Source organism: Schistocerca serialis, chromosome 7, assembly GCF_023864345.2.
Source record: "Schistocerca serialis cubense isolate TAMUIC-IGC-003099 chromosome 7, iqSchSeri2.2, whole genome shotgun sequence".
Classification (NCBI taxonomy): domain Eukaryota; kingdom Metazoa; phylum Arthropoda; class Insecta; order Orthoptera; family Acrididae; genus Schistocerca; species Schistocerca serialis.
The window spans coordinates 396898234-396924529 of NC_064644.1; the positions used below are offsets into that span (position 1 = coordinate 396898234).

Sequence of the window (26296 nt, forward strand, 5' to 3'; positions counted from 1 at the left end):
ATGGCGGCGTGTGTGACCTGGGCCACTGCTGGGGGCAGTGGGGTTGGGAGGCTGCCAGCCAGACAGCCTGACGCGCCCTCCCTGGCCCGCAATGGCCGCGGGACAGCTGGTCAGCTCCCGCCGGCCGCGCCTGGCCGTTGTGCGCTTCTTGCACCGATCGCCGGCGCGCCACCGGCCTCCCCCTTCCCACCCCGACACTCCTTGCGCCTGCGCAATTGCGCATCATGGCCGCCGGCCGGGGCTTCCCCGCCGCTCCCCCGCGTGCACACACGCTCGTGCGTCAGTGTGCGTGAATACGTGAGCGCGCGCCCCCGCCGTTCGTGACCAGCCGCAATGACTTCCCCCGGGCGCTGGCCAGTGACTCAGTGCGCAGTAATTTACCGGACCTGCTGCTCGCCGCTCCGCGCCGCCTGCCTGCTGCGTGGAGAGGGAGCCGCGGGGAACGCCGATAGCCCCCTGCGGCTGGCGACAAACGGCAGCGCCGCGTCGTGATGGACGTCCTCAGAGCGGTGGCCCGATGACGTCTTGTTTAACATGACGTGGCCCCGCCGATGTCTGCGTGGGGCTGCCTCTATTAAGGGTGGGACACGACTCCCCGGCGCCAACATCTTGCGTTTCGTGGCTGCGGAGTGTGGGACTACACTCGTGATAACGATGTCCGTTTACGGCTTCATGACAGCCTGCTCAGTTTCGAGGGCACGCTGAAGAGTAATGCCTCCAATTTTTTAATATGAGATCTCTCAAGGCTTTTTAAAGGAAAAAAAAATGGTTCAAATGGCTCTGAGCACTATGGGACTTCTGAAGTCATCCGTCCCCGAGAACTCAGAACTACACTATTGGCCATTAAAATTGATACACCAAGAAGAAATGCAGATGATAAACGGGTATTCATTGGACAAATACATTGCAGTAGAACTAACATGTGATTACATTTTCACGCAATTTGGGTGCATAGATCCTGAGAAATCAGTACCCAGAACAACCACCTCTGGCCGTAATAACGGCCTTTATACGCCTGAGCATTGCGTCAAACAGAGCTTGGATGGCGTGTACAGGTACAGCTCCCCATGCAGCTTCAACACGATACCACAGTTCATTAAGAGTAGTGACTGGCGTATTGTGACCAGCCAGTTGCTGGGCCACCATTGACGAGACGTTTTGAATTGGTGAGAGATCTGGAGAATGTGCTGGCCAGGCAGCAGTCGAACATTTTCTGTATCCAGAAATGCCCGTACAGGACATGCAACATGCGGTCGTGCATTATCCTGCTGAAATGTAGGGTTTCGGAGGGATCGAATGAAGGGTAGAGCCTCGGGTCGTAACACATCTGAAATGTAACGTCCACTGTTCAAAGTGCCGTCAATGCGAACAAGAGGTGACCGAGACGTGTAACCAATGACACCCCATACCATCACGCCGTGTGATACGCCAGTACGGCGATGACGAATACCCGCTTCCAATGTGCGTTCACCGCGATGTCGCCAAACACGGATGCGAATACCGTGATGCTGTAAACAGAACCTGGATTCATCCGAAAGAATGACGTTTTGCCATTCGTGCACACAGGTTCGTCGTTGAGTACACCATTGCAGGCGTTCCTGTCTGTGATGCAGCGTCAAGGGTAACCGCAGCCATGGTCTCAGAGCTGATGGTCCATGCTGCTGCAAACGTCGTCGAACTGTTCGTGCATATGGTTGTTTTCTTGCAAACGTCTCCATCTGTTGACTCAGGGATGGAGACGTGGCTCCACGATCCGTTACAGCCATGCGGATAAGATGCCTGTCATCTCGACTGCCAGTGATACGAGGCCGTTGGGATCCAGCACGGCGTTCCGTATTACCCTCCTGAACCCACCAATTCCATATCTGCTGAGAGTCATTGGATTTCGACCAACGCCAGCAGCAATGTCGCGATACGATAAACCGCAATTGCGATAGGCTACAATCCGACCTTTATCAAAGTCGGAAACGTGATGGTACGCATTTCTCCTCCTTACACGAGGCATCACAACAACGTTGCACCAGGCAACGCCGGTCAACTGCTGTTTGTGTATGAGAAATCGGTTGGAAGCTTTCCTCATGTGAGCACGTTGTAGGTGTCGCCACCGGCGCCAACCTTGTGTGAACGCTCTGAAAAGCTAATCATTTGCATATCACAGCATCTTCTTCCTGCTGGTTAAATTTCGCGTCTGTAGCACGTCATCTTCGTGGTGTAGCAATTTTAATGGGCAGTAGTGTACTTAAACCTAACTAACCTAAGTAAATCACACACATCCCTGCCCGAGGCAGGATTCGAACCTGCGACCGTAGTGGTCGCGTGGTTCCAGACTGTAGAGCCTCGAACCGCTCGGCCACCCCGGCCGGCTTTAAATAAAACAAATTTTATTAAGGTTCTACATCTGTATTCATCATGTCTACAAAATGAAGAAGGGTGTTCAGAACACATGGTACGAAACAGCATTGTCTGTATAATGGCAGTTATTCAAAAGTAATCACCAGAGACCCGAGCACAACTATCCCATTGTTTCATGACCCAAAGGATTCCTTTTTCCCGGCATTCTTGTAGCTGTGACAGGAGCCAATCCTCCTCCCCTGTGTCCTTCACTTCGCCGTCCGAGTTGAAGTGCTTTCCTTTGTGATGTTCTTTTAGTGGACCAAACACATGTAAATCTCAGGGTGACATGTCCGGCATGAAGGACAGATGCTCAAGCTGCTTCCACTAGAACTTGGCCGTTTCACTTTGTGTGGCCTTGGAGACGTATGGACGCTTTTTATCGAGGAGCAGAATCACTCCCTCCGTGAGCAGTCCAGGCCGTTTGCTCTTGATGGACTTGCGTGGGCTACGGAGTGTCTCACACTACACGTCACTGTTAATGGGTTTCCCGTGCTCGAGGAATTCGATAAGTAGCGCACCTCGGACGTCGAAAAAGATGGTGAGCATTACTTTCTCTGCTGAGGGCACAGCTTTTAATCTTTTAGGGGCAGGTGACAGACGCGCGTGACCTCGCTGGGCACTACATTCGTGCCCGTAGATGTCTCTCTACGTTATCTAAAAGCGACATGTGCAAATTTCAACCGGTTTGGTTGTTACGATGTTTCGTACCTTTTCAGTTGAAGACTCCTAATGTTTCTCAGCATAGTCACCAGGGCAACGAACACATTTCTCCCAACAAGAGATTTTGTTCTGTAGACATTTAGTGGTCCTGTGACCGTACTGTGTGTGGCTCTTGAGACAGCTAGAAATAACGAGCAATACAAAGGTTGAAAACTTGCTGGCGGATTAAAACTGAGTGCCGGATTGTGTCTCGAACCTGGAACCTCTGCCTTTCGTGGGTAAACGCTGTGCCATCTCATCTATACAGGTAGAAATCGCGATCGGAACTCTCAGCTTCGGTTCCATCAGCACCTCTCTTCTACACAGGAGAGCTTCTGTCAAGTGAAGCTGAGAGGGTTGGAGTCATGCCTGGTTAGCTCAATTGGTAAGAGCACTTGCCGCTGCGAATAACTTCGATGTCAAGAATAAACATTACTCAAGAAGGAAGGAAGATTATTTTCGTTTTGTGCCATTGCATAGTGCCATTGTACACTGTCATAAAACCATTAAATTAAAAAAATAGTAATTAAATGTACTGAATAATAAAATAATAATAATAATATGATGTTTGTATTGTATGTTAATACCAGATTACTAATAATGTGCAGGGAACGAGGATGGTGACGGCCTTGACCTATTGTTAGGAAGCATCCCAGCCATCGCATGGAATGTTTTGGGAAAACCATGGAAATCGCAAATCCGGATGGCTGGATCAGGTAACACACCTGAGCCCTCATTACAAGAGCACTATATTCTGAACTGCATTCGTTTATAAGTAACGGTAGCAACACCGAGAGCTATAGAGATCATGAGCATTACGGTGTACAATCAGAAGGAATCTGTAAGGGGAAGATCTTGGCCTATGCTTTAAAAGCAGTTTGATACTGATCACCTTCAGTTCTTGTGGAAGTCGGTTGAAAATGAGTGCCGCACAGTTCGCTAGACCGAGTGGAACGGCGTGTTCCCCTCGCGCAATTCGCTTCCGTCAAGTATACACTGAGTAGATGCAGCTGTCGCTGTTAAACGGTTTCGCTATAACAGACCGAGTGAGTTGGAGCAACAGCGTTCCAGCTCCCATCTGACCATCTGTGATTTTTCTAAACCATTTCAGCGAACACCGGGATGCTTCCTTTGAACTTTATTTGTCATCCTTACCCTCAGTGAACTGTGCTCCACCTTTTATTACTAAGTCGTTGGCGACACGATAAACCCCCGTTTTTGTTTCCATTTGATCAGTTACAAGTTTCCAGAAAGAACAGTGCATGTGTAAGAAGTAAAAGTTTAATGTTTCATTGACACACTCTTTCACAAAAAGGACGCACCATGAAGGAACTTCCGAATGGGACGGAAAACGCTAGATGGGATAACATTACAATCTCAGAAAGACTGAATGATTTATTCAAGAGAAATAGCTTCACAAATTGAGCAAGTTAGTGAAGTCCATCCTTGGCCCTTATGCAAGCAGTTGTTCGGCTTGCCATTGATTCATAGAGTCGTTGGATGTCCTCCTGAGAGATATCGTGCCAAATTCTGTTCAATTGGCTCCCGAGGCGGTAGCGCATAATACTCCGAAAGTTCATAATTGGTAAGAAATCTGGCGGCCTTGCTGCCCAAGGTAGGGTTTGGCAAGCACGAGGAGAACCAATAGAAACAATCGCCGCTTGCGAACGAGCGTTGTCTTGCTGAAACGTAAGCCCAGGATGCCTGTCATGAATGGCAACAAAACGGGGTGTGCAATATCGTCGACGTACCGCTGTGTCGAAAAGGTGCCGCGGATGACAACCAAAGGGATCCCGCTGTGAAAAAAAAATGGCACCCCAGACCATCATTCCTGGTTGTCGGGCCGTATGGCAGTTGACAGCCTGGTTGGTATCTCATACCTGTCCAGGGCGTCTCCAGACACGTCTACGTCGGTCACAGAGGCTCAGTTGGAAGCGGGACTCATGTTGTTGTGGTCGTCAGTCCTGAGACTGGTACGATGCACCTCTCCATGCAACTCTATCCTGTGCAAGCTTCTTCATCTCCCAATATCTACTGCAACCTACATCCTTCTGAATCTGCTTAGTGTATTCATCTCTTGGTCTCCCTCTACGATTTTTACCCTCCATGCTGCCCTCCAATACTAACTTGGCGATCCCTTGATGCCTCAGAATATGTCCTACCAACCGATCCCTTCTTCTAGTCAAGTTGTGCCGCAAACTCCTCTTCTCCCCAATTCTATCCAATACCTCCTCATTAGTTATGTGATCTACCCATCTAATCTTCAGCATTCTTCTGTAGCACCACATTGTGAAAGCTTCTATTTTCTTCTTGTACAAACTATTTATCGTCCATGTTTCACTTCCATACATGGCTAGACTCCGTACAAATACTTTCAGAAACGACTTCATTACACTTAATTCTATACTCGATGTTAACAACTTTCTCTTCTTCAGAAACGCTTTCCTTGCCTTTGCCAGTCTACATTTTATATCATCTCTATTTCGACCATCATCAGTTATTTTGCTCCCCAAATAGCAAAACTCCTTTACTACTTTAAGTGTCTCATTCCCTAATCTAATTCCCTCAGCATCACCCGACTTAATTCGACTACATTCCATTATCCTCGTTTTGCTTTTGTTGATGTTCATCTTATATCCTCCTTTCAAGACACTGTCCATTCCGTTCAAATGCTCTTCCAAGTCCTTTTTCGCTCTCGGACAGAATTAACAAGTGGAGCATCTAGCATCATACTGAAGACAATTCTACTCCAGTCAGCGAGATTCCAGACTTCGATGACCAGCGACGGCGGTATTCACATCCTAGAGAGCAGTTAACACCACCGAACGTGCCAGTATTCGTCATCAGGTTGACGGCCAGAAGGATGAAGAAGATGCCAAGGATGTCAAGTTCTTGCTATGCCTATTTTTGTTAACAAAAGAAAAGAAGACTACTAGGTCAAGTAGTTCCTCGGGTGGCATCACGAGGCTGTGTGCAGCCCGTACCAGTCCTCCCACCGAGGTAAAATCCTTGGCAGTACCGGGAATCTAATTTGGATGCTCCACTTGTTAACCGTCTACTCTAACTAATCAGCGACAAACGCGTACTTATATACGAACAGCGTTCAATAAGTAATGCAAAACTCCTTTTTCCTCTATCAACTTCGGCCAAAAAACTGCGGAATTTGTTGTGGGATATCGTGAATTATTCTCGCTTTAGCTCCTATAATTTCGTGGAGTTCGGATAAGTAGCGGCGCTATACGTATTGTTCAAAATGGCGTCTGTAACGGAGTTGTTTTCCAAGCGAGTCCAACGAGAAGTACAGAACGTGGTGTGTACGTCACAGCACGTGACACTGTAGGTCCTACGAGTGCCAGTAGCCGTCTCCGGCGGGGACCGAGTAGCTATTTCAGACGAGTTTAATAATGCTTGCCTGCTCGTGTAAATGCGAGTACGCTCACGGTAACACATGAGAAATTTAAGGCCCTTAGTCGGTACCTCTTCAAACGGAGCCGAGCGTTCGCGAAGTGTGACGGACAAGCCGATTGTGTGACGCCACCAGTTCCTTGCAGGGCCCGTATGTCTCGTTGGTCCAGGTTCCAAGCAGAGAGCTATCATTGAGTTTCTTTTGGCGGAAAACCAGAGCTTCGCAGATACACATAGGCGCTTGCAGGATGTCTACGGAGACCTGGCAGTGAAAAAAAGCACGGTGAGTCGTTGGGCGATGCGTCTGTCATCATCCCAACCAGGTTGCGGAAACCCGTTTGATATCCCGCGTACCGGCCGGTCGCACACAGCTGACTCCTGCAGCGCTACCTTCAGGAAACTGAAGGAACGACTTCAGCGTGTTCGTTGCCACAAAAATGCAAACGAACTTCTTCGCCGTGACAACGCAATGCCTCACAGAAGTCTGCGCACCCGAGAGCTCACTAAGCTTCATTGGACTGTTCTTCCTCATCCACCCTACAGCCCAGATCTCGCACATTCCGATTCCCATTTGTTTAGCCCAATGTAGGCTGCACTCCACGGGAAGCACTTCGTGCGTGATGGAGAGGTTATTTGTTCAGCGAGACGTTGGCCGCAACGCCGGCCAGCTGAGCAGTACCATGTGGCATAGAGGGCTCTCCCTGTAAGGTGGCGTAATGCCGTCGCATTGACAACGTTGAGAAATAGGGGCTTGCAAAGAAAACAGTGGGGAATAATGTGATGTGTTGGAATACTGAATGAAACCAAACTGGTTTCAGAAAAAGGTATTGCATTACTTATTCAACGTCCCTCGTATGTACTGCTGCCCGGAAAACGAGTTTTTGTCAAATAAAGAAGTTCGTGGGATTATAGTATTTGGCTTTCGAAAAGTTACTTGTCGCTTATGATTTCCCTGTATTAACGAATGAATCGCTCCTCTAGGACGCCGTGAGGTATCATTGAAGATAACAGTCTGCTATGACCTGCGGATGGTTCCTCCCTGGTGCTACACTGTAACAGCGCGTGTAAGATTGGAGTCGCGCCGCACGAAGCGCGAGAACAAAGAGGAGCTTGTAATGGAATACCGGCGCGGCTCCCCTGGCGCCGTGATCGACTGTCGACTGTCCCTCCGACTGCGGCGCACATATCGATCATGGCAGACGCCAATATGGAGCTCCCCCTGCGTCTCATTTCTCCCCGCGCACCGCCGCCGCCGCCGGCCGACATCCCCTCGTCTGGTGCGGACCCCAGCGTTCTTGCTCTCGCCACTCCTGTATTCTTAAATTCTCCTTCAACTGTGCACTCGCCTTCCGCACAGCTCTTCTCATTCCTCGACAGCCTGGCATCCTCACTGCTTCTAATAGCATTAATTTCCAGTTCATCTAGCAAATTTTCTTACGGAAACTTCAGCAAAAAACTTCTTCCCCTCTTCTCTCCTTCCGCTCTTTTTATCTACTGCTTTCCTAACTTTCATTCACTTCTGTTCCTTAAAGGTTCTCTTTCTCTTTAGAGATCTTGGCCATGTAAACCTTTCTTTGAGCTTGACGATGAATCTCACAGAGGCTGGAAGTGGTAGCCTGAATGTAACAGTGATAGAAAGTGCGAGTTAGTCTTGAAATAAATCCACCTTAAGTCGGGTCTATAGCCTGCCTTAACAGAAGCCTTTTATGAACAACTTCTTCCCTGATGCACACTCCGAAGCTACATATTCATTTTCAGGGCTTCGGACGTTACATGAGGACCTTCGTTGCGATGTCAACGAACTAGAATCGTGTATCTGCGAGTTTTGCCGTTTTCTGTCATATATGGCACCAAATCGAAGTTATTTCAGGATATGGAAGTTGCTTCAGCGTTATGTCCGTTAGGTTGCGACTACTGTTGAGAACATCTACAATCCACGCACTGTCTAATCGAACTTACCTGGACAGCTATCGGTGGACATTAATAAGGGGTATGTCCACTCTTTGCCTTTATGGAGGCTTGATCACTGCTGGAGACACTTTCAGTGAGGTGTCTCAATGTCTGTTCAGGAATGGCAGCCCATTCTTCCTCAAGAACCAAACCACGTAGGACGCTGGTATTTGGAGCAAAGTTGACTTTCTCACATCCAAACGGCGTTCCATTGGGCACACATCAGGACTCTGCGCAGACCAGTCCATTTGAGGACTGTTATTGTTCACAGGGCATTACAGATGCTGCTTTGTGACGGCGTGCATTAACATGCTGATACAAAGAGTTATCGTCTACGAACTGTTCCTGTACCGTACGCACTAAACAGTGCTATAATATGTGTTCGCCGGCCGAAGTGGCCGTACAGTTAAAGGCGCTGCAGTCTGGAACCGCAAGACCGCTACGGTCGCAGGTTCGAATCCTGCCTCGGGCATGGATGTTTGTGATGTCCTTAGGTTAGTTAGGTTTAACTAGTTCTAAGTTCTAGGGGACTAATGACCTCAGTAGTTGAGTCCCATAGTGCTCAGAGCCATTTGAACCATTTTGAATATGTGTTCATATCCTTCTGCATTTAGGATCTTCTTAAGCGCTATAAGGAGACCACGACAAAAGCAATAAAAACATCCGTATTCCGTAACACCATCTTGTCCTTATTTCGTTGTTGGTACTATAGCAGCTCGTTTTGTATTACCGCGAAATAGGGGACAAAGTGCTACGGATATTACATGCGAGTTGGGGTGGCAATCATTAAAAGAAAGGCCTTTTTTCTCTGTGGCGAGATCTTCTCCAGCAATTTCGATCTCCAACGTTCTGTTTCGAATGCGAAAATATTTTGTTGACGCCCATTTACATAGGGAGATATGATCATTGTAACTAAATAAGAGAAATCATAGCTCACACGGAAAGATTTAAATGTTCATTTTTCCCGTTTCGATGTTAGAGAGTGGAACGGTAGACAAAGAGTGTGAAAGTGATTCCATGAACCCTCTGCCAGGCACTTAAGGGTCATTTGCAGACTAATCATCTAGCTGTACATGTAATTCATCGTCGAAAGGATTGGCCGATTTTTTACTATTGCTCAATTATGAGGTGCGCTTGTTAGAATGACTTCATGAAAGCTATAGCCCAGCGAAGAGCGGCACGTTTCGGCACGGAATAGTTTAGTAAGCGCGGGACACTTAAGGAACTGCTCAACCAACTCCAGTGTATACGCTGCAATATACTTATTTTGTATCACGTAAGGGATTGTTGTTAAAATTCCGAGAGTATATATTCCAGCAAGAGTCGGGCAACGTATTATTTCGACCCATACATGTCCAGCGAAATGAATAAGACGCGAAAATCGAGGGCGGATTATCGCAATAATTCTTCCAACGTGCCTTTCGTAAACGGAACGGGGAAGTGAGGAAAAGATGTTGTTACCAGTAGGACACACTATATCGTGGCTTCTGGAGTGTGGATGCAAATTTACTTTCAGGGGCTGGTACTTAGCAAGGTCAACGAATGTGGGCGACAGTCAGTAGTAGAACCGGCAACTGCAGCGCGTGAAAGCAGACGTAGATGCAGAAATTTGCTGTCCGCGGAGGTTAGTGTCCACCGCCTCAAAGTTCTCTGGAGGAGTCGTTTTAGAATTACAGATGAGGCTACAAGGAAGGAATTGGAAAAAACGGCTCGCCCTGGGCGTTGAGCGATATTGTCGGCGAGTCAATATTCTCCACTGCTCTCTATGGTACACACAAGCCGCTTCCATATTTATTACGCGTCTAGACCGTCGGCAAACACGCGCCGTGCAAACAGGGAAACGCTCTAGCGCGCGACATTCAAACACGAGATACCGGCCTACTCGATTTCACACTGCCTCCTCCCTACGTAACGCCTGATCGGCGATTATTCGATCGCGCCACCGCCTTCTATTCTCCGTGTCAGCCAAGCACTTCAGTGAGGCGGAATTGTGGATACATGGAAGCAACTATGTAAAAAAAGACACGGCCTGCGAAGGAGGCTGAACTGATATGTGAATACACAACCAGTTAAGTAATGCAACGATCCACTCTGTTGCCAACACTATTAACAGACACACACAGACGATCAACAGAACCAAACCTTATTTTGACGAAGGAGAACTGCCATTTTGTTGAGTATTGGTTGATGTAATAGCGATAACTGTTGTACGAAATCAGTTTTCTGGTTGCGTGTAGCCTGCATGCGACAAAATTTGATTTATACGAGGGCGTGCTGAAAAGTAACGCGTGCTAATTTTTTATGTGAAAACTCTTGAAACGTTTTAAGTAAAACAAACGTCATTAACATTCTACATTTTTATTCTTCATGTCTGCAGAGGGCTCCGAACTGTGTACCGTAACATGACAGTGTGTAACGTAAATATTACTGTGCGTGACAAACAGCGTGCTACCACTGCTGTGACATCTGCAACAGTCCGACGCCTTGGGTTCCCTGTCATCGATCATCTTCTGTACACTCCAGACTTGGTCCCTCCCGTTTTTCATCTGTTTCCTTAACTTACAGACCAACTTCGAGGACTTCATTTTGATAGTGATAGCGGTGTAAGCAGAGGTGGGGTTGTGGCTCCGTCAACAAAGTCAAACATTCTAAATTGACGGTGTCAAGAAACTAGTCTCTCGTTGGGAGAAATGTGTTCGTCGCCAGGGTGACTATATTGAGAAATAAGTATATAAACTTGTAGACATGAAGAATAAAGACGTAGAATTCTAAAAAAAAAATTTTCTTTAAAAAAACTTTGCTATCACATAAAAAAATTACCAGTTTTCACCAAGACCGTGTATTTTATGTTGTTTCTCCATCACATTTACATTAGGGTTTGTACAGAATGTGCTTCGATGAAGGTGGCTAGGGAATCATGCTTGATTAAATTCTATGCGACTCATAGAACCTATAATTTCTTTATTCTTTAAATGCAACGTTTTAGTTTAATCGTGACTTTTACCAATACCATCTGAAACTGCAAATGATGGCTTAATTGTGGCCATGCTGGCTAAGATTAGGAACGGTGACTGAGTGTGGAATATTTATTTGTATTTTTATGATTAAAGTCAATTTATTTATTTTATATTTAATTTAACATATTCCAACGAGTTTCAAGTATATTTTTCTCATCATTAGACAGTACTTAAAGATAAAATGTCTTAATCTAAATTAACCTACAACTATTTTGTCCACTGTTCTGTTGCTAGAGTAACTATTGGTGTATTTGAGGGACGAGGGGTGGAGGTGCAGTAGGTGGCCAAACAGGTGTCTTCTGCTTGCATGGGGCTGTCCCTCGTTTGTTATGATTAATACCACAGCAATGCCGCCATATTTTATTTAACAAATACTGTTTACGTCTATGTATAAACGTTTGTGCAATGAAAGTGCGCCAAAACCAATCTCAGACCAAGCAGCGCAATAGTAATGTTACCCTACAGCTCCGTCAGTGTGCCAACGACGCCGATGAAGCTTTGGGACACCAAAATCACTGTCGTACCAATCACAACAAACAACGAGGTACAGTTCCACGCCAGCAAAAGACACCACTGGACTTCAATTTGTGGCCACCTACTGCCCCCCTCCGCCCCTCCAATTACCGCAACAGTAGACTTTAAACAAACATTTCTGGGTTAATTTTTAAGATTTTTATCTTTACGTGTCATCTGTCTATATAGAAGCCTGATGATGAGCAAAACATGCTTGAAAATTGTTTCCAATGAGTTAAAGTAAACACAAAATAAGTAAATTTGACTGTCACCAGAAAAAGACAAATAACTACAAAAGGAGACCAGTACATTTTATTTAAAGATGGGGGTGACTTCCACACTAATTGTTCACAACGATTTAACAACACCGTCACGAACTTGGGTCAGAATTGGCTCCGTCGGAAAGCTGCAACGACATGGGGTTCGCAGATATAGTCATCGTGGTTTTATTGCGTCAGTGGAGACACAGTGAAGTACTAACTCCGGAAAAAATTGTTCCTGTAGACATCCTTATCGGGAAGGCGACGCTTAGCTTATCACTCCTACGGCTTTTTATCCGAAGTGGTGAAGGGTGACTCAATAGAGCTTATGTCGGTCATTCTGTCGTGGTGTGGGGGTGAAGGCAGGTCTCCGCTGTAGCGTGCCTGCTTCTCCAATTTGAACGCAACAGTTCCTTTCTCTAAAGACCCTTGTAAACAATCAAAAAATTTGTCGAATTTTACTATGTTTGCCGTATGTTTGAAAGTGTACAACGCTGCCTGAGGTGTTTGTCAGTCATGGAGCGTGTTGGAGGTGTATGCCATAGATTTTGACTGACGGAAGATTTGACAAGATGACGAACGTTGTTACTGTTGAGGTTTCGCCACATTAAGATAGTTTTATTACAATTTTCTCACTCTATCATGAGTTTCGACAACTATGTAAACTACGATAAAGGATGAAAACAGAACAGCATTGGCAATTACGAAAATGTTAGAGGTGTCACATGGAAAATCCAGCCTTAATGAGGTTTGTCCAGAAAATAAGTTCCGATAGGGCGCGAAATGGAAACCACAGTGAAAACCGGAAATGTTTTATTTGCAACACTTAGGTACAGCTTCCACCTACTTCTCTACCTAGTCGTCGCTCCAAATTCGACTTATGTCGTAGTGTCGTATCAATTTTCCAATATCCTCGTCATAGAAAGCAGCCGCCTGTGCTTTCGGCCAGTTATCTGCTCTGGTCAGCAGCTCGCTTTCTGTGGAAAAATTTTGTCTTCATAGCCAGCAGTTCTTGTGAGCAGAGATGAGACTCAGGGGGAGCCAATTACGGACTGTATTGTGGGTGATCGAACACTTCTCATCGGAAACACAGCAGGAGCTTCTTCATTGCCCCTGCAGAGTATGGCCGAGAATCGGTATGAAGAAGTAACTGCTCTACAGTTGTGTTATGTGGGCTGCATGACACAGGCGAAATATCTAACCAGGCCCTCCTACTTGGCGGGAGAGGCTATTCCCTACGCATCTTTATGTGCTCACTGTTCACTCAGAACTGAAAAGAGCGACGCAACATGATCGACGGGCATACTAGAGACACTGCCCAACACATCTGTGCAAAGCTTTACCGGATTTTACGAGTGGTTTCCATTTCGCGACCGATTGGGACTTACTTTCCTCGCATTGCGCAGGATGAAGTTAAGTACAAGTCAGTATTCTACGCACAACATACAAGCGGAAGTATAATACACTACTGGCCATTAAAATTGCTATACCACAAAGATGACGTGCTACAGACGTGAAATTTAGCCGACAGGAAGAAGATGCTGTGATATGCAAATGATTAGCTTTTCAGAGCATTCACACAAGGTTGGCGCCGGTGGCGACACCTACAACGTGCTCACATGAGGAAAGTTTCCAACCGATTTCTCATACACAAACAGCAGTTGACCGGCGTTGCCTGGTGCAACGTTGTTGTGATGCCTCGTGTAAGGAGGAGAAATGCGCACCATCACGTTTCCGACTTTGATAAAGGTCGGTTTGTAGCCTATCGCTATTGCGGTTTATCGTATAGCGACATTGCTGCTCGCGTTGGTGGAGATCCAATGACTGTTAGCAGAATATGGAATCGGTGCGTTCAGGAGGGTAATACGGAATGCCGTGCTGGATCCCAACGGCCTCGTATCGCTAGCAGTCGAGATGACAGACATCTTATCCGCATGGCTGTAACGGATCGTGCAGACACGTCTCGATCCCTGAGTCAACAGATGGGGACGTTTGCAAGACAACAACCATATGCACGAACAGTTCGACGACGTTTGAAGCAGCATGGACCATCAGCTCTGAGACCATGGCTGCGGTTACCCTTGACGCTGCATCACAGACAGGAACGCCTGCAATGGTGTACTCAACGACGAACCTGTGTGCACGAATGGCAAAACGTCATTCTTTCGGATGAATCCAGGTTCTGTTTACAGCATCACGATGGTCGCATCTGTGTTTGGCGACATCGCGGTGAACGCACATTGGAAGCGTGTATTCGTCATCGCGACACTGGGGTATCACCCGGCGTGATGGTATGGGGTGCCATTGGTTACACGTCTCGGTTACCTCTCGTTCACATTGACGGCACTTAGAATAGTGGACGTTTCATTTCAGATGTGTTACGCCCTGTGGCTCTATCCTTCATTCGATCCCTGCGAAACCCTACATTTCAGCAGCATGTTGCAGGTCCTGTACGGGCCTTTCTGGATACAGAAAATGTTCGACTGCTGCCCTGGCCAGCACATTCTCCAGATGTCTCACCAACTGAAAACGTCTGGTCAATGGTGGCCGAGCAACTGGCTCGTCACAAATACGCCAGTCACTACTCTTGATGAACTGTGGTATCGTGTTGAAGCTGCATGGGAAGCATGACTCAATGCCCTGGTGTATTAAGGCCGTTATTACGGCCAGAGGTGGTTGTTCGGGGTACTGATTTCTCAGGATCTATGCACCCAAATTGCGTGAAAATGAAATCACATGTCAATTCTAGTATAATATATTTGTACAATGAATACCCGTTTATCATCTGCATTTCTTGTTGGTGTAGCAATTTTAATGGCAAGTAGTATATATATATATATAAAAATCGATGTTCTCAGATTCTCCTACGGGCGGTCTACGCTATATGTTCCCACGATGTGGTATTTTATTGAACTACCATGGATTTTCTCAAAATTATGTTTTCGCTTGTAGTCTGAGGGCGAAGTACCTCTAAACAAATTGTTATAAGTTAGCAGGCAGGCAACTACAGGGGTGTGTGTGTGTGTGTGTGTGCCAGCAGGGCTGGTGTCGCGGCGAGGGCCGTCCGCAGGCGCGCCGCCGGCTAAGGGTTCTCCGCCCCCGGAGGCGGACAACAACAACGAGCCGGGCGGCCTGGTGGTGCGCGCCGCCTCCGCCTTCCCCGGGCTGCCGCACCCCGGCCTGCTGCTGGGGCTGCAGGCGACGCTGGCGGCCCGCCCGCTCTACTGGCCGACGCTGCCGCAGCCGCCGGTGCCGCCCCCGCAGGCGCCGCCCCCGGCCGCCGCCTCCAGCACGCCGCGCCGCCGCCGACCCACCGCCTCCTCCAAGCCCGGGTCGCCCGCCGCCACCACGCCCTCGCCCGACGACAAGGCTGCCACCTCGTCGGGACCCACCACGCCCAACGGCGACAAGGTGCGTCATCGCAAACACTGTGGCTTCAGGAGATGATGACGTTGTGTTGGGGTGCACGTCAGCAAGTTCTTTAGCGGCCGCACTAAAATCTTGCTAGACAAGTTCTTCAGTTACTGATTTGTTACTGTGTAGAAGCTGAATTAAACTTTGTGCGCCGACCGCGGTGGTCTCGCGGTTCTAGGCACGCAGTCCGGAACCGCGCGACTACTACGGTTGCAGGTTCGAATCCTGCCTCGGGCATGGATGTGTGTGATGTCCTTAGGTTAGTTAGGTGTAAGTAGTTCTAAGTTCTAGGGGAGTGATGACCACAGCCGTTAAGTCCCATAGTGCTCAGAGCCATATTTGAAACTTTGTGCTACCGCAAGGATTCGGACTCCTTCTTATTACGCAGATGTGCTAACCCGTACACCACCATAGCAAGTTGGCTGCTACAACTGCACGGACGTGCAGTCCAATGCGCTCCGTGACACAGACTTCATTTCACACTTTCAGCCCATTTTCTCCTTCTTAAATTGTCAGTAATGCCGAGCCTCTCCACCATTCGAATAATACCCCAGTTTTTTTACGTAATGAGGAAATCCTCCCTGTGCATGACGATTGAAGTAGAGGGAAGTTGACTGAAGGTGTGAATTGAAGTTTGTGTTAGGGAGGGCGGCGTAATAGTGGAGGCCATGCAGCAGTGATATCCGCAATGCTCTGGTGGCTCAGCGTGTTCGGTCAGAGGGCTGCGTGCTCTCTGTAACGTAGTCAAGGAATCAACGACTGCGAAAAAAATTGGGTGTTGGCAAGCGGAGTGCATTCAGCCCTTGTGGGGCAAACTGAGGAGCTACTTGATTGGGAAGTAGCGGCTCCCGTCTCGTAAACTGACATACGGCCGGTAGAGCGGTGTGCTGACCCTCCATATCCGCATCCAATGACATCTGTGGGCTGAGGATGACACGGCGGCCGGTCGGTACCGTTGGGACTTCCAGGGCTGATGACCGAGCAGTTGAACGGCCTACAAACCAAACATCATCACATCTACCTACTAAGCAAGAGACCTGGGTTCAAGTTCCAGCCATTTGAACCATATAAATGATCTAGTAGAAACCATCGGATGCTCTTTAAGGGTGTTCGCAAAGGATGCAGTTGTCAACATCAAAGTAACAACGCCAGAAGATAGTAAGAATTTGCAGAAGGACCCGCAGAGAAGTGATGAATGGTGCAGGCTCTGGCAGTTCACCCTACATATTGCGCATACATAGGAAAAGAAATCCACTATTGTACAGCTGCACTACCGATGACAAACAGCTGGAGGCAGCGTCTGTCGTTAAATATCTAGGCGTAACTATCCAGAGCGACCTTAAGTGGAATGACCACATGAAATAGATAGTGGGAAAAACAGATACCAGACTCAGATTTAACGGAAGAATATTAAGGGAATGTAACTCGTCCACGAAAGAAGTGGCTTATAAGGCGTTTGTTCGCCCGATTTTTGAGTATTGTTCATGTATCTGGGGTACCTATAGGGTAGGTCTGATAGAGGAGATAGATAAGATCCAACGAAGAGCGGTGTGTTTCGTTACGGGATCGTTTAGCTGGCGAGGGAGCGTCACGGAGGTGCTAAACAAACTTCACTGGCAGGCGTTACAAGATAGGTGTTGTGCATCACGGAGAGATTTATTACTGAAATTTCCGGACAGAACTTTTCAGGAGGAATCGGACAACATATTACTTCCCCCCACATAGATCTCACGTATTGACCACGAGGAGAAAATTCGAGAAATTAGAGCCAATACAGAGGCTTACCGACAACCATTCTTCCCACGTGCTATTCGTGAGTGTAACATGGTTGGAGGGATCGGATAGCGGTACCGAAAGTACCCCCGCCACACACCATTAGGTGGCTTGCGGAATATGATGTAGATGTATATGTAGATGGACTGCGGAAGCGAATACGCCAGTAACTGTATCGCATTCGGCTGTTGCACCGTTTACAGCCAAACGACTGCACCATCAGACGTGTATTTTGTGAACGTTTCCAGTAAGAAATGGAAGATGACGAATTTCCCCACCGATGAGGAGGCCGAGTTCCACCTAAACGGTAAAGTGAATCTTCACGTCTGTATATGGGGTACCGAAAATCCCAATATTACAATGGAGATTGAAAGGGATTCTCCAGAGGTGAATGTCTTCTGCGCTGTCAAGTAGCAACGTTTACGGGCCCTAATTTTTTTCCTGCGAAAACTGTGACGGGTATGACGTACCTACACGAGTTACAATACTGGCTGTTTCCGAGACTGATAGTTGGTAACCCACACTTCATATTCCAGCAAGTTGGAGCTCCGCCTCACTAGCATAAAGAACTGCGTCGCCATCTGAACAAGGAACTTCCAAACAGATGGGTTGGGCGATATGCTCAGGATGACCTGACGCTCTTCAGGTGGCCTCCAATCTCTCCCGACTTTACAGTGTGTGATTTTTCTCTATGGGAACACGCGAAAGGCAGTTTGTGTGTACCACCTATTTCACAAATTGGTTGAACTCCGGGATCGCATTACTGCTGCGCTGGCGAACACTGACAGGGACAAAATGGTTCAAATGGCTCTAAGCACTATGGGACTTAACTTCTGAGGTCATCAGCCCCCTAGAACTTAGAACTACTTAAACCTAACTAACCCAAGCACATCACACACATCGATGCCCGATGCAGGATTCGAACCTGCGACCGTAGCAGCAGCGCGGTTCCGGACTGAAGCGCCTAGAACCGCTCGGCCACAGTGGCCGGCTGATAGGGACATGCTCGAACGTCAGTGGTCTGAAATTGACTATCGTATAGATGTGTATTGTGTAACACAAGGATGGCACATAAAAAATTTCTAATTATGTGTAAGAAACTTGTGTCACTCATTATTTGTATGTAGTAATTAGTGTGATACATTCATCCAAAATCCTATGAATCATTTGTAAACACCCTGCAAAAGGCGTTTTTATTTAGCACTTGATCGGTTTTGAGCTGTGCCCATTGTCAGGTGCTTTACATTCATGTACATGTTTCCATACATACTCAGCGTTGGACATCACTCTTTCAATCAATCAAAAACAAATAATGTGATGGTGACTAAATAGAGACAAACAGATGGGAGTGGATAAACGACATATGTTGTAAAATTATTGTACTTACATATGGCTTGCGCACACATATCGGTTTGAAAGTAAGTATTATAATATTTTACAACACATGTCGCTTAGCCCCTTCCAAATGTTTTGTTTCTATTCAGTCTTCACCATATTACTTGTTCCACAAAATTTCGGACGAACTGCCGGATGTTTGCAACTTCCTGCCACAATGTTTCGGCGCAGAGTCTTCTAGCCATCTTCAGGTGATACTATCGAAAACTCCCTGAGCTCTGGTATTTAAGACCTCTCCGGGACATGCGTGGTGGATTCACTTGGCGTTGCGCGTGCGCTACTTGAGCGCGTTCGAGTCTGCTGCGCCTTTTTAAAGGCCTCTTCCTCTTCTTTGTTCAGGTAGCACCTGCAGACTGTATTTCTGAAGAATGGATATTCGTCCCAGCAAGTGGAGAGAGCGCTGCAGTACTGTAAACGACGGAACAAAGAAGAGGAAGAGGCATTTAAAACGACTGCCTATTTACCATATATTGGTAATATTTCAGCGAAAATACGCAGAATTTTGGACGCTGTTGGGATCTGTCGAAGACGACCTAGAGTTGCGCAAGGCAGGTGTTTACAGGATTCTGTGTGAATGTGGCAAATCTTATATAGGGCAAACGACGGATACTGTGCAGGATCGCAATGTAGAAAATCAGCGGAATACTCGCCTTCTTCAGCCTTGTAAGTCTGCCATCGCCGAACACTGTATTTCCTCTGGTCATGCCATGAAATACAAAGAGACAAAACTTGTACCCCATACGTCTAACTTTTAGAGTTCTGTTATTAACGAATCCGTGGAAATACGGCTGTCTGACAATGAGTCTCTTATTAATCGTGACGGCGGTTTCCAATTGAATTCGGCATGGAATTCAGTCGTCGAAAAACTTCGTTCCCTCCGTAGACGGCGTCGGTCTGTGATGGAACCACGCGAAGACAATTGAATTGATATCGATGCGGCGTCTTTTCACCACGGAGAGCGTGCGGCGCTGCAGAATCGAACGTGCTCAAGTAGCGCACGCGCAACGCTAAGTGAATCCACCACGCATGTGCCGGAGGGGCCTTAAGGGGGGGGGGGGGGGGGTAGGACGTCAAACGAGCCGTCTTGAAGCAGCAGAGACACCACAGGACATTTTAATCTCCACTGTCTACACTTTTACGAATAAATTCATAAAACTGTCAACATGACCAAGAAGGATTCAGGATTCACAATAATAGCAGTGGAAGTTAAAAAAAATAACAAAATATTTTTTTTACATGTGAAAGTTCATCATTTTTTCACTTCTATTGACTGCGTTTGTTGCTGTAGGTACACGTTTCTTCATAAGTAAGAGAGATTCTTTGATGAAATTTGCACAGCATACAAACCATACTTACAGGTGTATGAAACTCTAGAAATTATTTAATTTATGAAAAAATGAATGTGCTGTTACATTTTAAACTTCATGTTTAGAAAAAACTCAAATTTTATTGTTAATTATCTCAATTTTTACCACAGTTTTTAACAGATTTGGAAAATTCTAGAGTTTCATACACCTGTAAGTATGGTTTATATGCTGTGCAAAATTCATCGAAGAATCTCCCTTACTTATGAAGAAAAGTGTATCTATAGCAACAAATGCAGCCAATGGTAAGTGAAAAAAATGTGAAATACAAATGTAAAAAAACAAATTATTTTCTTATATTTTTGAACTTCCACCACTAAAAGTGCAAATCCTGAATCCTTTCTGGTCATTCTGACAAAGTTTTATGAATTTATTTTTAAAATTATAGACAGTGGAAATTAAAAATTCCTGTGGTGTCTCTCCTGCTCCAAGTCGTCCCGTTTGACGTGCTACCCCCGTTAAGGGGAGACAGTTGCATTCTTGCACTGATATTTTTGTAAATCCATATCTTTGCCATTTTTTGATCAATCTCATTGAAATTTTGCAAACTTATGTATAGAGATCTAATATGATTTTTTAAAAAAATCAGAATTTTTTAATAACAGTCTAATGCAGTGAGATAATTTCGAATTTTTTATTGCATTATTATTTTAAGGTACACTTTTCATAATTTCGAGTCAAATTTGGCAAATTTTTTTAATGGTAAAATAATCTACACTAATAGGTGTACAATTAAGTGCAGTAAGTGTTTGGTAAATTAATGCTATTATTTTCTGTGATATTTTGGATTCGAACATTTTTTTACAAGCAAACTTTTCAATATATTATCAACCACAAAACAGTGTATAATATCTCGATTAAAATTTTGTTCCACTTAAATATTGCTTCAAAGTAAAAGAATAGGTGTGCCAAATTTCATTGCAATCCTTCCAGTAGTTTCTGATATGTGTTCCTGAAAGCAGAAAACCTTAAGTTGCAGAAAAATCATTTTAAAGTTTGGATGAAATGAAAAAAAAAAAATCTATCATACCTTAGCTAAAACTGCTCATATCCATATTCCATTTCTTCCTCATCATTCTCTACAGCTCTTTTAGCTTCTCTGCTCCTTTGCTTAGCAATTTTTTGTATGTTGTGGACTGAAGTCTCCGCCTTCGGGATTCTTTGCTTATTGATGATCTGCAGTATGTGCTCAGTGAAGACTCCAGGTGTAAATCCCAACTTGCTGAGGATGTGAAGTCTTGCCACATTCGCGTCTGGCCATCCTGATTTAGGTTTTCCGTGATTTCCCTAAATCGCTCCAGGCAAATGCCGGGGTGGTTGCTTTGAAAGGGCACGGCCGACTTGCTTCCCCGTCCTTCCCTAATCCGATGACTTCGCTGTCTGGTCTCCTCCCCTAAACAACCCAACCCAACCCTCTTGCCACATTCCCATCATTAAACACTGCTGCAGCTTCCAAAGCAGAAATCTTCACCACCAAACTGGAAACAAACACAGTCTTCGGACACCTAGTACAGTGGGCTGTTTCTTTGTGTGCAGGTGTTCACTTGCTCGGTGTGCAGCCGGTCGTTCGGCTACAAGCACGTACTGCAGAACCACGAGCGCACGCACACCGGCGAGAAGCCGTTCGCGTGCGCGTCGTGCGGCAAGCGCTTCACGCGCGACCACCACCTCAAGACGCACATGCGGCTGCACACGGGCGAGAAGCCGTACCACTGCACGCAGTGCGACCGCCAGTTCGTGCAGGTGGCCAACCTGCGGCGCCACCTGCGCGTGCACACCGGCGAGCGGCCGTACGCCTGCACGCTCTGCCCGTCGCGCTTCTCCGACTCCAACCAGCTGAAGGCGCACGCGCTCATCCACCGCGGCGAGAAGCCGTTCGAGTGCGCGTCGTGCGGGGGCCGCTTCCGCCGCCGCCACCACCTGGCGCACCACAAGTGCTCCGGGCCTCCGCCCCCGCCACCCGCGCAGGCGCCGCCCTCGGTGGTCGCAGCCGCCGTCCCGCCCCCGGAGTCTCCGTCGCCGCCTCTCTCCGACGGCGTCCAGACCGGTTCGGGTCACGACGACAACGGGACCGAGTTCGTCAACGAGGACGACGAGATGGACGACGGGTACGGCGACGAGCAGAACTTGGTAATGTACAGTGTACCTCCGGAGCAGACCGAGCCGGAGGACTTGTCCATGAAGGCGGTGGTCCGCCAAGACTCCAGCTTCCTGGCCAAGCACCACCACCCCAAGTTCCGCCACCGCGCCCCACAGCTGTCCTAGCCCCCAGCTGCGAGGGTCGGCCAGTCGTCGCGCTGGACACTTCGTCCTTTCTCTCCGAACGACTGCTGAAGAACTGTCAGGTCTCGTTCCTCTCTGTCGAGCGAACACTCGCTGTCGGTATCTACGGGAAAACAGGGTGCAGGAAACAGCAGCAATGGTATTGGTGAATATGGCGGAGACCCATTCCTTCATTGAGCGCGAAGATACTTCGACGACGTTCAAATCTATCAGCATATCAACAACACAAATGTACAAGAAGAAACTCCTGTCTTTCAACACAAACTGTGCTCAACACTGACTGATATATTGAGATTAGTTGTTCACGTATCCTGTTTCAAGCTGGCTCACCTAAGGAAGAATTCACTCACGTTGTACCTGAAAGCAGGCCAGACTGCAAGAATGTAGTCGACAACGATCTGGTGACAAGACTACAGAATACATTAGCGTGGAGGATGACAGTAAAGTCGGAGACATTCTATCTCGCTTCTGCGGACCTCAAATCCTTCATTACAAGCAATGCTCAATACTGCCTGATATACGAGGCGTATTCCAAAACTAAGGTCTGTCTGGTCATAAAGAAATAAGCTATTTAGAAAATGTTTTTATTGACAGTAATATTTTACTACATATCTTCTTTACTTCTCCACATAATACTCGTTCACATCTATACACTTTCTGTAACGCTACACCAGCTTCTTTAACCCCTCTGCATACGGGCCTGCCGCCTGGGAATTGAACCGGTTGGTAATGCCACTCTTGAGTTCATCGTAGTTTTGAAACCGTTGTCCACCCAGCCACTTTTTTAAGTGCAAGAAGAGGAAATAGTCGCTTGTGCAGGATCGGAGCTGTGTGGAGGGTGATCAAAATGTTCCCATTTTGAATCTTCTCCTTGGTTTTGGCAGCGGTGTGAGGACGTGCGTTATCGTGAAGGAGGATTATGCCAGATGTCAGTTCCTCTCGGCGTCCATGTGGGTATCGCACCCCTCAGTTTGGTTAGCGTTAACAGTATACCTTTAGTGTAATTCTTGCCCACTCATGAAATCAATCAAAAGGACACCCTTCTCGTCCAAAATAAATAAATAAATAAATAAATAAAAATAAATTGGTAGACACCATTTTTCGATTTCAGAACGCAGATTACGTGAACTTTTTTGGTTTGGATGAGCTTGAATGGCGTCATTGTATTGACTGCATTCTGCGTCGGTGTACGATATCCACGTCCCGCCGCCCATAACAATGTGGGAAAACAAATCCTTTCCATCTTGTCCATGGCACTCCAAAAACTGTCGTGCACTATGCATTCTCTGCTCTATGTGCTGATCAGTCAGCATTTTTGGAACCCGCCTCACACACGCTTTTTGATACCCAAGGTGTTCAGTGACAGACCTGTAAACTGAGGTTCGAGCGACATTTTGGAATTCGTTAGCCAGACCACAAGTCGTCAGTCGCTGGTCACTTTGAAGTTTTGGTTCACTTGATCAACGATGTCGTTGGTCCGCAGACTAGGTCTGCCACCCCGCTGTTCATCACGAACATTTGTGAGGTCATTTTGAAATTATCGACACCATTTTCGAACTTGCTCGTCTCTCATTATTTCAGGTCCAACACTAGGCATAACTCACGACAGATATCAGCAGCTGAAGATCTTTTGTCACACAGCGCACTTCACAACTGGCGGGATCTACGATGGTCTCTGCCATTGCGATCTGCTCTCGTCGACTGGAAAACGACTACTGAATCAAACCAATACTCCAGTAGTTTCCTAAAGAGTCGGTAGACAGGGCTGCATGCGCGAAACTTCATACAGACCTGTCATCAGATAAATATTGGCCACGAACCTTAGTTTTGGAATACTCCTCGTATAAGCGTTAGCCGTTCTTCAAGTTTCACATTCCAGTCAGCTTCACCTAAGGGAGAATTCACTCATGCTGTACCTGAAGCGGAGCCAGTTCTCAAGAATGAAGTCGATGAGCAGTCTGGACACAGCAACACGAAATACGAGGTCAGTGTGAAGAACGGCAAGGGTCGATGGTGCCAGCGCGGCTGCAGAGAAGTTGGAAATGTATCTACAGGAACCTCGAATTTCTTACCTTTCCTTCGCCCATAGAAATCTGTATCTACATTACTTGGAAAGAGAAGGAAATTAATTTCAGACATTAGCCGTCCAGTGCCATTTTCTTCAACGGAAATGTGATGCACAAATGCAACTGCGGAACAAAACTCATCTCTACCAAAAAACTGAACCAGGGCCACTGAAATCAGCTTTAAGTGAGGGTATCAGACTAATCAAGAGCCGTCCAATTACATCCTCGTCCGGTGGAATTTGAAAATCAAACCAAGGCTGAAATAAATGTAAACTCTTTGGACAGCGTTTTTCTTTGTGGTGTTGGAATTGTAATACGCAGTGTGGTTTCATCTCATTGGAAATATGATACGGGGGAAGGGCGTGGGGCGTGTATACAATAACTGCACAAAACTTGAACGGTTTTAGGTTCGTCTGTGACAACCGCTGTTGTCCAACGCAGAGCATTTCCGAGCTGAAACTCGCCACAGGCTTCTGTATGCCTTTGCGATTGTTTGCGACTCTCCAGCTTCTAGACACTTGCAGTTGCTCGTGTGTAGTGTGGTCTACCCAGTCACCAGCATGCCATTCGTTGTGGACACCTGCTTGCTGAAAATCATGCTTCTGATTTCCTCGACACCTGCAGTCTCATACTTCATCGCCTGTTACAGGGTACATTTCATCAGCATAACAACTTCCTAACCTTTAAGTAGGCAGTGTAAATCTTCCTCCTCCCTACTCCTTTTGTTCTGTACCAGCCAGCAGTTCAGCGCGAGGTCAGTCCTTTTTTTATCCTCAAGTGACCCCACGCCTCGCTCCGAGGTCAGAGGTCACGCACCTCGTCCAGCCAGGTCAACTGGCGGACACACGGCGTAGCTGAAACACGCTACGCCGTTACAATTACGGGTATGTACCGGATGGTATGTAGTCATGTGTAGGTTTTAAGGATTAGTTTAAGATGGAAGCCATTCCAAACACTCTCAGGGCATTTACTTTTGTATGGATGTACTATAACTGAATATTACATTTTTTACACTTTTGAATGTGAAAGTAGCATAGTGTAAATAGTAGATTATCTAGCAGATATTTTGAAAAGAGAAATACATCGTTGAGAATAAATGTATAAACGTGTACTTTTCTTACGTGGATTGCTGTTCCTATGGTTCAACTGATATATATATATTTATATTTATATTTGCATGTGCAACAGATATTTTTTATCTTGTACAATACCGTGTGGCAAATCGCATCTGTTTTCACATTACCGTGTGAATACAGTTTGCATACTATTGCTGTTTAGTTCCTAACGGCTGCACTGTCCTAGCAATTTTGTTACTTAAGAAGCTTTTATTGGTGTAGAAATCAGTGCTGTTGCTTTTATTTTTATTACTGTTGAAACAATGCTGTATAGGTCTGATTTTTGCTTAAAACTGTGTATTTCAACTTTAGCCTAGCTTAAATGGATCAGTTCCTAATGCAGTGCATGCAAATCATTTTCCAGAGAGAAAATATGTATCGTTCCTTTCCACTAAGAAATAAGTGGGGTTTTGATGTTAACTTTTTCTCAGATCTCTTTGGAGACAGTTGTGAAATAGCAGCTCATGACCGAGATTTTTAAAGAGACAAATTATTTACATGAAGAGATAAGACTGTCAATTAGCCTTTGAGTCCTAAATATGCACGTTTGTAACAACAATTTCAAGACTGAGTTTTTTTCATAACAAAACTGTGTTGTGGACCATAGCTTTAAATATTAACTGCCGGTGTATGCCAAAGAGATATAAA

At 46.4% G+C, this 26296-nt stretch overlaps 1 protein-coding gene across 1 annotated transcript; it reads left to right on the plus strand.

The window, feature by feature from the left end:
• LOC126413124 (protein krueppel-like) lies at positions 1-26296 on the plus strand. The gene is made up of 4 exons (XM_050083016.1): positions 1-109; positions 15279-15376; positions 15557-15649; positions 21721-26296. The coding sequence occupies exons 1-4, from the start codon at positions 1-3 to the stop codon at positions 22447-22449; spliced, it is 1029 nt and encodes a 342-aa protein (XP_049938973.1). The 3' UTR covers positions 22450-26296.

Coding starts and splice junctions, on each gene's coding strand:
- LOC126413124 (XM_050083016.1), top strand. CDS start 1: ATGGCGGCGTGTGTGACCTGGGCCACTGCTGGGGGCAGTGGGGTTGGG. Junction 15,377..15,556: donor ACGAGCCGGGCGGCCTGGTG/GTGCGCGCCGCC, acceptor CGACCCACCGCC/TCCTCCAAGCCCGGGTCGCC. Junction 15,650..21,720: donor CCACGCCCAACGGCGACAAG/GTGCGTCATCGC, acceptor CTTTGTGTGCAG/GTGTTCACTTGCTCGGTGTG.